This window comes from Camelus bactrianus, chromosome 10 (assembly GCF_048773025.1).
Source record: "Camelus bactrianus isolate YW-2024 breed Bactrian camel chromosome 10, ASM4877302v1, whole genome shotgun sequence".
NCBI classification, from domain to species: Eukaryota; Metazoa; Chordata; class Mammalia; order Artiodactyla; family Camelidae; genus Camelus; species Camelus bactrianus.
Genome location: NC_133548.1, coordinates 13,370,866 through 13,385,990, shown reverse-complemented (window position 1 = coordinate 13,385,990; position 15,125 = coordinate 13,370,866). Strand labels below are relative to the sequence as shown.

Here is a 15,125-nt window from a genome sequence, read left to right as displayed (position 1 = left end):
CCCTATTGTCTGAGAAAGTTGCTTTTTCAGACATTCTGCTCCCTGTATCATCTCCCCCTCCAAAATAGTAATGCCTCAAATATACTACCTATATATGTGATTTATGCATATCTATGCATTATATATGAAAACAGTAAGGAATATTCAGCTCTCAAGGAACTGTTTTTCTGGCACAAATTACTATAGGTATGATCCTCCATACATATAAATCATCACTTACTTGGCATCATGAACAGCCTAAGTTTCTCTCCTCTTCAACAGACTCCTCATGGCATTCTTCACCTCTGTGTTTCTCACTGTGTAAATTATAGGATTTAACATGGGAGTGAGGATTCCAAAGAACACAGCCAAAAACTTGTCCACAGGATAAGTGGCCACAGGATGTGTGTAGGTGAATATACAAGGGACAAAAAAGAGTATCATAACTATAAAGTGGGAGCCGCAGGTAGAGAGGGCCTTGTGAGGGCCCGCAGAGCCATGGGATTTCAGGGAGCGCAGGATGCCTATGTAGGAGATGAGTAGCATGGAAAAAATGAGTAAGCACATGCCCCCACTGTTGGCTGCCACCACCACTCCAGGCCTGTAGGTGTTGCTGCAGGCAAGTTTCAACAGTGAGAAGAAGTCACACATGAAGTGGTCAATGACATTGGGACCACAGAAGGTCAAGTCAAATGCAAAAACCATCTGCACAGTGGCATGTAGGATCCCCCCAAGCCAGGCCACCACCACCAGGAGCTGACAGAGCCCCTGTCGCATGACGGTCGTGTAGTGCAGAGGCTTGCAGATGGCCACATAGCGGTCATAAGCCATGACAGTGAGGACTATGACGTCTGATCCTCCCAGGAAATGTTCCACAAAGAGCTGAGTCATGCAGCCACCCCAGGAGATGGTTTTCTTCTGGTGCAGCAGGTCAATGAGCATTTTAGGAGTTGTGACAGAACTGAAGAGGGCATCAATAAAGGATAAATAGGTGAGGAAGAAGTACATGGGAGCTGAAAGTGCAGGGCTGAGGGAGATGGTGATGACCATGAGCAGGTTGGCCAGCATCGTAAATAGGAAAACGAGCAAAAAGACAACGAAGAGTATTTTCTGCAAGTGTGGATTCTGTGTGAGTCCCAAGAGAACAAATTCAGTCACATTGTTGGGAGGCGTGAGGAGGTCCATTCAGCAAGTAACACCTTCCTGGGGCCTGAATTACCTACAAAAGTTATGAAATGTTACCCATTAATCATGAAACTATCATGGTCTGAATTTCTCTAAACAAACAAACAAAAAAAGCAGCCACTGTACCTGTGGAGAGTGTCCTTGACACCCCTACCTCAGTGCTTGTTTCAATTCTTCTTTACTCCCTCCATGATATTTCCTTCTTTTCGGACACTTAGTACCTGTAAAACATCTATAGGGTAACATTTAAAGGTTAATTTACTGAGAGAACACTGGACCACCTATGTGAGATCTGAATTCTCCTTCTGATCTAAGTCCATTTGACTCTTCTAAGTCATCTCTCTGTCCCATGGTTCTGAGCCCTACTCTGTGTTAAAAAAAACATAAATATAATACAATGTATTGTGAAAAAAAGTCTTTTCCTTTCAAAGATAAGTGAATAAAAAACATTGTTTTTTAATCATCCCGTATGAAAAATTTCACGTATGTGAAAACAAAGTGTGGCAGCTTCATTGCATTCCTCTGTTCTAAGATTGACTCCCAACAGACCAGAAAAGAGAAGGTTGTACATAAAGTAAGAATTATATTTAAAAAGTGGTTTAGAAATAACTATGAAGATATAAAAATTACTTTTTCTTTTTTCATTAGCTCCACAGTACTCATTCTAGGGTTAAATTCTAAAAAATATATTTTTAAAAGCTGAAAGTCTTTATTTACAAATATATTCAACACAATTATTAAGAGCTGTGGAAAATTTAGAAACTACATGGGATATTCACCATTGGGGAAATTGATCATTAAAACATAGTGCATCACTTTGATTCACGCGTGGTTTTTAACAGAGTGTTTTTAAAAATGGTGCAGTATCATTACAAAAGCCTGATTATTATTAAGTGGGGAAAATTTTGTATGAAAATTTGAGTTATGTAGTTGATCTCATTTGATTCTAACTAATTATCTTATTCTTCTAGTTGAAATATATGTCAGTAAGAAAAAAGGCCCCAAATAATTTTACTTCTAAGTTGATGGTGGTGTAGTTGAGTCGGTCTTTCTTGATGTTTCCCCTGCTGAAGAGGGACTGGAATCTCAGACTGGGGAGGATGAGGGCTGACTCTTCAGTTTGTAAGGGCCTTTTAACCCTGACAGTCTATGATGATGTGATTTCCTGGGGGAGGTGGGGAATCTTACCTATGACCTTGTCTGACACAGCTCCATGGCCAGGGCAAAAGGCAGATGTTAGTTCTCCAAGAAAGCACTGAAGTTGTAAGATTAAAGTTGCCAACTAGCTCAGCTATAATAATTGTCTTTGCTGACTTATAAATAGTACTTTTGGATAAGGTCTTTCTCTTTCATTTTAGACGTGCTACCATGTTTCCTGCTTGTAGGTCAATTTGAAGATGTTTGTTAGCTGTGGCTAATTGAACCTCAGGGGTATTTCGCCACCATTAGGAGATCTTCCAACAACCCAATTATTTCATGTAACTGAACTGAACTTCAGAGGGGAAATCATAGCATTCATTTTTATTTTGAACTCCTCTTAAATCTACATGAAGACAAAATATTATGACAAGAGAAAAATAATAGATTGACCATTTATGAATTTAGGTATTTGAGACAAATGAGCTTAATAGTATGTTTATAGTATGTATTATGTATTATATTATGTTATTATGTGTATAATATTTGCTATTATATAAATTACTCATTTAGGTGGGTAACAATCTGATTTAAAGTTTTTTATTGTATGATTTCATTATCAACCTACCTTTTATGCACATCATAATTTTTAATTATTGTTTTCAGATGTACATTAAATGATAATTATGAACCCTATTGTAATATTAACACTTCCCATCATGTAAAGTTTATGGTACTTTTTCAAAGTGGTTGTATCTTGTTTCAATTCTGGAATCAGATTAACAAGATAATGATGAAAATAATTTCACTCTTTAATTATATTCAGAGGTGGTAGAATACATTTATTTCTGTCATGGTTTCATTTTATAATTAATGTTGCAGTGAAAATGAGAGTATAGATATCTCTTCAAACCCCTGGTTTCATATCCTGGATAAGAAATACACACAGGATATGCACATACACATAGGATTGCTGAATCATACACTAGTTTTTTAGTTAATATTTTGAAAAATCTCCATAATGTTCTTCATGGTGTCTGAACAAATTTATATTCCCTCCAAAGTACAGTAGGGTTCCATTCTCTGTACATCCTCACCAAAATGTCTGCTCCATATCTAATAGAGCCATCCTAACAGGTGTGAGGTAACACATCACTGTGGCTCTGAATTGCATTTCCCTGTTGATTAGTGATGTTGAGCAGCTTTTCATATTCTTATTGGCCATTTGTATGTCTTGTTTTGAAAAATATCTATTCAGGTGCTTTGCCCAATTTTAAATCATTCTGTTGTTGTTGCAATTTTGTTGTAGAAGTTCCTTACATATTTTAGACATTAACTCATTGTGAGACATGATTTTCTCTCCTTCTGTAAGTTACCTCTTCATTCCTTCATTATTTCCTTGAACATGAAGATTAATCTGAATTTAAAACTTGATATCCTGGACTTAACTGGTCTGATTGATTTTACCTCCTCTCTTTGGGAGCCCTAAGCTGCCATTTTACAAGTCTGACTACCTCACTGGACAGACATTGTCTACATTACCCTACATCTACATGTATAAGAAAGAGACTCAAAACAGTCTAGTCTTGTAGTCATCCCTGCCAAGGCACCATTCATACAACTGAAATAATCTTGGACCCTCCTTAAGTGTCAGGCAGAAGATGAATACCAGAGTGCGACCTAAGTGCATGTCACAAGGAGCAAAAGAATTGTTCAACCAAATCCTAACCAAATTCATCTGCAGTCAGATACAGACCAGCAAATGGCAAGATAGCCCTGCGTGTGGACAGATGAAGTCCTGTGTGTGATCACATCAAATACATAGGCATGTACATATACAAATGCGTTCATGTTGCTAATCAAATATTGATCCATGTGCCATCATATACCGACCTAGTGTGTTCACATAGAGGCACATACGTGCAGTTGGATGTAGACCTACAGTTCATTGAATGTACACATACACGTGGTCATAGAGATTCACATGAGGTTGGGTCAGATCTGAGTGTGTGGTGGGATACGTATTTGTGTATTTTTGGATACAGGCCTATTAATGTTTGAATATAGACATTTTGAAAGAGGTAATCATACAGGCTTACTGACACTAGCTGATCATCAACAAGGGGAAGAAAATGCCAGATTGTTGAAAAACAGGACTTTTTCTCTTATCCCACAGCTGACTCCTTGGTCTCAAGGACACAGCCATACAAGAAGACATTTATGTTCCACAACGGCAGCGTCAATCCCAAGGACACACCCCGGTATCTCTTTCTTTGTTCTCTTTTTCCACTGAAGTTTCTGCTTCAGGGCTGAGCTCCATGGGAGGAAAGAGTCTATAATAGAAGTGGATTGGCACCACCAAAATGAAGGTAATGATGGCAAAGCCTTTCAAAAAAAGGCCCTGTGACCCTTTTAGGGGCTGAAGTTGTCTCAACAGTCTATCTGGATGACTGCTTCAGACTTGATTGTTGCTTTTTTTTTCCCTCCCTTTTCTCTCTGAGCAATGAAGCAGCTTTTCACTATGTCCCTCTGCCTCTGCTGAGAATTCTTTCTTAACCTGTGGGCAATGACCCACACATCTGGTGGGCTTTCCAACTTGAGGGCCTTTCTATCCACTAACAATAATGTCCTTGGCTTTGAGAATTGTCCTGTAGTTCAGGACAGGAAAAAACATTAAGTCCCTTCTGATCAGCTCATTGACAATGTGAATCAAATATAAATAAGAGACTCCTCTTTTTATATAAAGAATCATAAGGTAAGATTTATTTACACTCTACAGTGAAGATTACAAATTTTTATTGAGACATCAATAAATCTTTAGCAATATACATCTTATTTGGAATGGGAAAATAAAATATTACAGCATGTCATTTTCCCCAAAATTAATATATAGAGTCCTGACATTCTAAATATATTTTTATGAGAAGATTTCAAACATTGCAATATTACCCTGAAGTTTAGGTGAGGAGGGGAAAAAAGAAGAGAAAAAGGAGAAAGTGCCCCAAATTTGAATCTTCTTGATGGTGTAAAATCTGATGTACTAAATAGAAAATTTTCAAATTATTACCAAAATCAATAATTATGTCGGCAGATTATTTTCCCTGTTTGGGCTTAGATGTTTCCCCATCATAAACAAAAATACATTTCAGGTGGGTAAAAAAAAAAAAAAATTTGAAAAGTTGACATTTAAAAAAAGATTAAAATTAATTAAACATTTGGAAGTATATGGATTTTCCAAGTGATAGAAAAAATCAAAAGTAAAAGAATATTAAATAACATATGTATATGTTAACACTCATAGTTATAACATAAAAATATTTTTAGGAAATTTCAAGGAAGAGTGAATATTTGTAGCATACATATACATATATAAACATATTTATATATACACACATATACATATATTTACAATTTAACATAGAAATATTTCATCAAAATTTATCAGAAAAAAATCACACTCCAATAGGTCAAGAATTGAAGTTACGGACAAAGTATAGAGTAAATTCCATGTCCCATATATTGTGCAAGAAACAGAGAACACAAAGGTAAGTAACTTTCCTTGACTTCTGGGAGATTTAGACCAATGAACAGAGAAAATTAACAAAGACTTTTATCTCATCACTTGAAATGACTACACAAATTTGAAAATTAACTAAATTTCTGTCTTGCTCCATTTGAGCTGCTAATACAGAATATCATACACTGGGGGGATCTTAAGCAATAAACACTTATTTTTCACAGGTTTGTAGGCACAGAAGTCGAAGTTTAAGGTGCCGGCAGATTCCATAACTGGAAGGTCCCCTCCCTAGTTCATAGGCAGCCATTTATTTGCTGAGTCATTACATGGCAGAAGGGTCATGTGAGCTCTTGGGGTCTCTTTATAAAGGCATTAATCCCATTCATGAGGACCCCACCTCCAGGATCTAATCATTTCTCAAAGGGCCCTCCTCCAAATACCACCACATTATAAAGGATTTAATTTATGATTTTGAAGAGGGACACAAATCCTCAGTCTATAGCAGCATCCAAAAGTGGAGGAATACATTATATAAGACCTGATAAACTCAAATGCTTGGTAGTATTTGATGAATTGTATTTGTGAAGACTTTGAGATAATATAAGAACTTTCTCTGTAGTAGGGATAAATATCAGAATATGAGGTTTTTCATACAGTGTCATTTACTGGTGAAACACACCCATTGCTCTAAAGACTTAGCGCCTCATGAATCCCTCCAGATTAAATAATGGAGGCAGAATAATAGAGTTTTTTTGTAATAGGGAAGAACAAATCTGACTCTATGCTAAATTTGTTCCTTTAGCTTTAAACCTGTGCTCTGTGTCCTGTGCCTAGTCACGCTGGTTCTGTGTGTTTTGGAGATGAATGTTGCCTATAGCTTGAAATATACAAGGTAGTCTATTCTCAAGACTCTGACCTTTAAGCATAGAACACTTTTCCATTCACATATAGATAAACAGTTGCAGAACAGAGAATAACATTTGTCTTGATGGAGGTTTACAGAGACGTCATAACTGACCTACCTGGACAGCTTCAAGAACAAACTATTTCAACACCAAGAAGTCTGTAACATTCAGCCACACCCTCTCCCCTTTATCCCCTGCTTAGTATAAAAGGAGCCTGAATTGTGACTTGGGGAAGTTGATTCTCTAAGACTTTAGTCCTTCAACTTCTCAGCCTGCTGGATTTCCAAAAAGAGTTGTTATCCTGGCACCAACACCAGGCCTCCCAATTTACTGGCCTGTCATGTGGCAAGCAGAATGAGTTTGGACTGGGTAACAACATGTTGACCACATTCTTCTGATGATTTAGAGGCAGATAATACTTTGTTTTAAGCTTCATTCACAGAGGGAGAGGATTTTATGAATGATGCCTATCAAAGAAAACAATATATATCTGGCCTCTTTATTACCTAGGAAACTGTATTTCATTAACGTGAGAGATAAGAAGGGCATATATTGTCACCATCTTTCTTAACAATGATATCACCCAAAATGTCTGGCGTCAAGTTCTAAAATGCATGTTTTAAGCTCATGGATTATGGTGAATGCTAAATCTACACAAAAAGGAAGAACCTGGGTCTCTATAGAGTTTATGAAACATATAAGCAAAAAAGGAGATGGTGATATTGAAAAATAACAGAGGTATGATCAGATATTTTAAACTATTTGGGAAAATGAATGGATCATATCTATGAAAATATAACTCCAAACAAAGCTGCTCCACTTGAGGAGATAATATGATTACCCAATTAGGAAAAGAAGTAAGATTTGTTTTTTTTTTTTGCGTATACATCTTGTGAATTCACATTATTTTTATAAACTTAGCTTCCTTTTGATTTCTATTACAACACTGAAACTATATTCTTTGATGTTAATATTCTAAGCAATACAAGCTAATTAATTTATTTAAAGTATCTTGCAGATACATACTTTAAATATTAATATGGGCTGTCTTTGCGTAGGGAGGAGTGAATGAAATGTTTATGTCATATCTCTTCTATTATTTTTTTAAAACTGTAATGCATCATTAATTCTGAGAAAGATTACATCAGTTAACAAAGAAACAGGAGAAAATCTTCCCCTAACTAAACTAATTTGTGATATAAACTGTAGCTTAACTCATCATACAGAATATAAATCTATATTCACAAGAGAGACACATTACATCCAATAATTGTACATATTTCCCTAAGAAATGGTGAAAATCTTAAAAATGTATTTACATATGTATACACACACACACATATATATATATATTTGAACTAGAAAATTATGAAAATCTTAAAAGTATATTTAGATCATTGAAAGTTTTCATATAATAAATGTTTTTTTTATCATGCCCAAGTTATTAAACCTGAGGAGACACTTACTACAGGTAAACAGTCACACATGGCTTTCCTGAAAATAGTAATTTTTCATTGAAAATACGTGATAATGTTTCCCTGCTGCCTCATTTCCTTTTTCTGGTCCAGAGCTTTTTCATGGCATGTTTCATCTCTCCATTTCTCAGAGTATAGATTAGAGGGTTCAACATAGGGGTGATAATGGTGTAAAACACAGTCAAGGACTTATCAATGGGTAAGGTAGAAGGAGGTCTCACATACATAAAGATGCAGGGGACAAAGAAGAGGACAACCACAGTAATGTGGGAGCCACAGGTGGACAAGGCTTTGCGCCTCCCTTCTGGGCTAAGATTCTTCAGGGAGTTCAGGATGACCCCATAGGAGATGAGTAAGAGCATAAAGATGACCACACACATTGCCCCATCATTGGCAACCACAGTGAGGCCAATAACGTAGGTGTCAGTGCAAGCAAGTTTTAACAAGGGGTACATGTCACAGATGAAGTGGTCAATGACATTGGGGCCACAGAAGGGAAGGTTATAAACAAAAAGGGGATGAGCTACTGCATGTAAAAACCCACCAACACAGGCCATCAGCAGCAGCAAAACACACACTCGCTTATTCATGATTGCTGAATAATGTAAAGGTTTGCAGATGGCCACGTAGCGGTCATAAGCCATGGCCACCAGGAGGCAAATCTCAGCACCACCAAATAAGTGCCCTATAAAAAGCTGGGTCATGCAGGCTTGGAATGAAATGGCTTTCTTCTCACAGAGTAAATCTACAATCATATTTGGAGTGACTGTAGTAGAATAAACAGAATCCATAAATGACAAGTAACCAAGAAAGAAGTACATAGGGGAATCCAGGGTTGGACTGACCACCACAGTCATGACAATGAGTAGGTTGCCCACCATTGTCACAATGTAGATGAGCAAGAACACAACAAATAATATTTTCTGACCCTGGGGGCTCTGAGTGAGCCCCAAGAGGACAAACTCAGTCACATTCCTCCTTTGTTCCATAGAGTCTTCTGTATGTCTTATTTCAGTGTTCAGGACAAAAAGTTCTGTTAATATAATTGTTCCTAGGGGCTTCCTGAAGTTTTAGATAATTAGTTTATTCAATCAAGGAATAGGCAGTATGATTTATTGTGTTCCAGTACTTTCAGTGATTATAGTACAAGGCTGATTAAAACATTGTCCCTAACCTCAAAAAGCTTTCAGTCTAATGGAGTGGCAAGAAATTAAGACATATGTGGGACAAGAAAATATTATTAAGTAAATGAGTTGCCACAATTAGCTTTCCATCTGAAAGCTAATTAAATTGTATATATAGGTAATACCTCATACAAAAATAAAATTTGATTAAAGTTCTAATAAAAAGAGAAAGAAAGATTTACTTTATTTTAATTTCCAGCATTAAGGAAGTGACCTTCTCCAATCTAGGGTTGGAAGAAACTTCTTAAGCAATCATTTAAGTCTCAAAGAGATATATTTAACCGTTTCAAAAAAGTTTTTAAGGTCTTAGGAAAAGATACCACAGTGTAAATAGGCAAAGGCAGTTTGGAGAAAGATTTACATTTTACAGGATCTACACAGAGTTAATGTCTAAAATAGACAAAAGTGTCAAAATAACTTATGCATAAAATAAAAATGAAATATAAAATAAATAAACATACAAACAAACAATTAAAGGAAGAATACATCTATATGGCCAACAAGCATGTTAGTACACTGAAGCTGGGAACAGAAAAGTGGGAACTGAGGTAATGGCTTACTTACTACAGTATTACTTTGTGTCCTTAAAAGCCACTCAAGGTCTACAGATGCTACATCATCTTTTAATTTTTGACAGATTAACAAACAATGTTTAGAAAACATATTGATTGAGACTATCATCAGATTTATAAATATCTCATGGTAATATCCCAAATTAGTTACACTTGAAATTAGTTTCTAAGACTGCTTTATGTTAAAGAAGGTCTCTTTCTGTTAGAGATGGTAATACAAAAATATTCAGGAAGAGTATTATAGAATAAAATCAATCTCCATACACTTTAGTGATCATAAAGGATTGCTAACATGGCTGATTATGAAAATCACAAAGGAGAACCTTTAAAAGACTGAACTCTCATGCCACCATTGTACTCTGGCAAAATGTAAAGCTTAGTTCAGAATCTTGTGAATAAACACCCTCCCGGGTTACCTGCACAAGGAGACAGCCATTCAATCCACATTCTGGATTCTCTGCCTTTTCTTCTGTCCTTCACCCACTGATGTCATCTCTCAGAACACAGAGAGCAAGATACATACACCATCACTGGACCTTGAACTGCTTCCGTGTGACCAACTCATTCCATGCTGGCAGGAAACCTAACTCATCTCAGTCATTCAGAAAAATATTCCTTTTCAGATAACTGGGATTTTCAAAATGAGTATCAATGGCCCGTTACTAAAGAACTCTGAATCTTGAGTCTGAACAGAGAACTAAAATAGTCATTGTTGGCAGGATTTGTCTGAATCACCGACTAATGTTAATTCAACATTTTGATTGGAGAGAAAACTGTAAATTGTGTTATGAATTGTTTGCATAGAAATGATTTTATTGGTGACTTATACCAATAAATCTGAGATAGTGAAATAGCTTTTGCAGTCTTTTGAGTCTCAGTAAGTTATACTGTCCTGCCTTGATACAGCATTGTTGAACTTTGGGTTTCCTGAAAGATGGAGAATGATTACATATACATACTTTCTTAAGTTTGGAGTCCATCATTTCAGTTCATGAGTGTCTTTCCTGTAAGGAAAGAACAAAGGTCAGTAAACCCTTTATCTACATTTGAACTCCTGATCATGTAATGGAGTCATTCAACTGGTGCATCTCCAAGGGTGATTCTTGTCTAATTAAATTCGTTGGGACCTTAATCATAATTTCGATGGTAGACTCTTTATTCTCCAGGGATGCCACCAGGATAATCACCACATAGAACAGGACTTACAGGACAATGCTCCCCAAGGAAAAGCCTAAAAAGATAAACAAACAAACAAAAAACAAACTTGAAGTCATGTCACCAGAAAGGAAAAGTCCAGTCTAGGCAGAAGTGAAATATGTAAAAATGTGTTTAAATCACAACCTTCAGAATAGGAATATGTGTTTAAACTTTGTCTTTGAAGATGACATCTGAACTCATTTCCAAAATATTATGAATGCTAATTTCAGAACAAGACACTTAAAACTCATTTCAAATACAGATACATTTTATCACATAATTGGTGACATATTTTCAGACAGGCAAGTTGATAGAATCTATGTTAGTGTGGAAATGGGGGAAGAAAAAATTTGTAGGGCTATTCTGTTCATCTCCAAGTGCTCATGGGGCATTCACCAAAGTAGACTATTGACTAGGCCGTGACACAATCAAAATACCTTACAAAGGACTTAAATCATATAGTATATATATACACATATATATTTTACAATAATGTAATTCAACTGGAGACTGATAACTAAAATGTATCATTTTCCAATTAATTACAAAGTAAGCATTAGAAATCTAAATTAACTGTGAACATTCTGAAAGGTATATTTTCAACACAAGGATAATGATATAAATTTCTATAAAAGATATATGAAAGGTACTTATGAAGTATATGTATACGTATAAAAGGCTATATGTGATATATTATTCTATATAAATCCACTGGACGTAGCTAAAGGAGTGCTTAGAGAGGAATGTATACCTTAAATGCAAGTGTTGGAAGTCAAGAAATGTTACACGGAATGAACTGAGCTTCTGTCTCAAGAAGCTAGAAAAAGATAATAAAAATTAAACCCAGAGGACACTGTAGAAAGGAAATAGCAAATAGAAGACAGAAATCATAAATAGAAATTAAATGAAAATAGAGAAAATATTTAAAACCAGGAATTTGTTCTTTGAAAGCTTAATATAATTGATAAGATCCTAGAAAACAGATTAAGAAAAAAATAAGAAAAAAGAACAAATTATCAGAATTAACAGTGAAGGGAGGGTCATCACTGCAGATACTGCAGATCTTAAAAAGAATAAAATGATACGATGAGCAAATTTATGATGGTGTACTCACCAACTAAGGGAAAATGGACCACTGCTATAAACATACAAGTTTCTAAACACACAAGGAAAAATAATTAAAAGCTGGAAAAACTTAATACCTAAATAAATGAATTCTTTAGAATCCTATCATTCCCAAAACAAAATTTCATTTCCACATAGTTTCAATCAATGAATTCTACAGACCCACTAATAAAGAAATAGCACCAGTATACATAAATACTTTCACAGACGGGAGGAATTAGTACAATTCCTAATGCATTTTATGCACCCAGCAAAACCCTTATAACAAAATGAACAAAGTATGGCAAAGAAAATAATTAGATTAATACTTCACATTAACAAAGACACAAAACTCTGAACACAGTATTTAGTATTTAGTTTGATTCTATTGGATTTTTTTTTTTTTTTCTTTCTGGTGTGGTTTTTGAGGCGGCCTTGAGATGCGCTCAGTCTAGGGGTAATTATGTCCCATGACTGACGCTAAATCTTCCTAAATATTCAACTCACTGCCCTGGCCTTGGGAGCTAAGAGCTTTTCCAGCTTGTGAGAATGTGCATTATTCTGGGTCCGGTGTGAAGTCCAAGCACCCTTCTCAGTAGTCCATCTGGTTAAAACTTTCCCCAGCCTCAGGGAGTTTCCTGAAATGCATGCACTGATCAGTAGTCTGACACTTAGCTGAGAGGGATCCTCTTTAGTTCTCCAGACGTCTCTCTGTCAGTGTGTGTGTCTCTCACTCTATTTCTATGGACAAAAACTACCTACATTATTGTCAGTTTTCTACAACTTCAAGAGTTGTAAAGCAGCTTAAACTCAGTAAAAGGTATAAATCCCATAGACTCATGACTCCAAAGGAATGCTATAGATAACACATAGATTTTTTCTGTGAGTGTGTTGCATTTCTGTCTTTCACAATATTTTTCCAAACAAAATTTCATTTATTTAGCAGCTATACATCAAAGGAATTACAGATGCCTCATGAACAAAATAAGTATGCATAAAGAGAAAATGATTTTCACGTTTACATTTTTACAAAGGAATAACCACAAAATTTCTGCATCCTCTGGAGTTTTAACAAGAAATAGCATACTCAAAATGGGAGATTAAATGATTTGAATATATTTACTTGTCAAGGTATGGGTTGAGTTGAGAGAAACTAACAGGGGATGATAAAGACCCCAGGGTTAGTAACAGTAGGAAGACATGAACACAGTAGGGCTTCAGAGAGAGATCACAGGAGCCCAAAAGTTCCATCCAAGGGAGCCCATCCTCAGTGAAAAGTGCCCAGCCATGGACAAACCACCACAGGGAACCAGGACAATAAACACTATGACATTCCTCTTTTCTTCTCACCTTCCCTGAAATATTCAGCTCACACTACCCCTTGGCCAGAAGGAAAGGGGACTGGTTAAAGTAGATTAGGAAAGAGAGCTGCTCATGATGGAGAGAGTGAGAGATCTCAGTGGGTGAAAGAAAGATCATTTTTAACATTCCAACTGTTTATTCAGTTGTTTTGTTTCTTTGTTGTTTTTTGGGGAGGTAAGAGAGTAAATGCTATGTTTTAGAGTTTGCTTGAAAAAAAGAAAGAAAGAAAAAAAAACAGAGGGAATTGAACATCTTCCAACTTGTTTATTCACCTAATTTTATTGAACAGCAGTGTGAGTCAGACACTGAACCAAGTGCTGGGGAGACAGGCCTGTATTCCTTAGACTTATTTAAGTGGCTTTTAAATGGAAGGGGTGGGTGAATTAGACTCAGTCTGTGTATCAACAGTGTGCAGAACCAGAATCAACAGTTGTACAAATATTTTAATAGTTAAAGAAGAGTCTTTAGCATTTCTTATTGGCTGAGAAGCAGATTTATTATACTGTGAGCTCCCTGTGACTAGAGGTCCTCCAGCAAAGGCCCAGGGACAAGCTGTCAGAAGGCATTGAAGAGGGATTTGAGCATCTTTGTAAGAAGCTGAATTAAACAGCCTCAGTTGTTCACTCTTTTTTGTCATGTCGCTTATCCTCTAGCACACTATGGAAAAAATAGCTTATATTATCAAAATGCTTTGGATTATTTGAAAATCGAATATATTGTTTTTGTCACCTTGCTACTGAAAATATTGTCTTTACATGTTAATGCCCCAATTCTGCATTCATCATCAGCATTGAAGTGAAAGAAGACAGGATGAATATGACTGAATTCATTTTAATGGGATTTAAGCAGAATCCTCAGATGCAGAAAATTCTTTTTTTGGTGATACTTATCACCTAATTGTCATTGTCACAGGCAACCTGCTCACTGAGGTTGCTATAATCTGTGCCCAACTTTGGACCCTCCCATGTATTTCATCCTGACTTTCTCGTCTTTGATAAATATATGCTATTCCTCTTCCACAATCCCTAAAACATTAGCTAATTTGCTTTCTGTTTCAAAAGCTGTCTCCTTCTCAGTGGCTTTTTACTCAACATTTCATGGGAGCTTCAGAGATCATCCTCTTTGTGGTCATGGCCTATGACCCTATGTGACCATCTGTAGAGCTCTGCACTATAACACATTGGGCACAAATAGATACTTCATACACATTGTTTTGATTGAATGGATAAATGAAGGATAAAACTTGTAATGCATTTAAAAGTTTTCTGCCTTGATTTGTAGGTAAAATGCTTCTAATACGTGAAGTCAGCTCCTGTACAGACTAGATGGAAGCAAGGAACAATGTAACTTATTTCATCCTCTTGTGCCTCACACACAGTCTCAAGGAGCAGAAGGTCCTTTTTGTTATGTTCTTGCTCTTCTGCATTTTGACCTTGTTGGGCAACCTGCTCATTGTCGTGACAATAACTGTCAGTAAGACCCTGAACTCACCAATGTACATTTTTCTT

General features: G+C 36.2%; 2 protein-coding genes across 2 annotated transcripts; both read right to left on the bottom strand.

The window, feature by feature from the left end:
• Nucleotides 1-237: 237 nt before the first annotated feature.
• On the bottom strand, nucleotides 238-1,164 carry LOC105076749 (olfactory receptor 4C3D-like). The gene has a single exon (XM_010965009.2). The coding sequence runs from the start codon at nucleotides 1,162-1,164 to the stop codon at nucleotides 238-240; it is 927 nt and encodes a 308-aa protein (XP_010963311.2).
• Nucleotides 1,165-8,269: 7,105 nt separating this feature from the next.
• LOC105076748 (olfactory receptor 4A15-like) lies at nucleotides 8,270-9,193 on the bottom strand. The gene has a single exon (XM_010965008.3). It carries the CDS (start codon nucleotides 9,185-9,187, stop codon nucleotides 8,270-8,272), a length of 918 nt encoding a protein of 305 aa, XP_010963310.1. The 5' UTR covers nucleotides 9,188-9,193.
• Nucleotides 9,194-15,125: the final 5,932 nt, after the last annotated feature.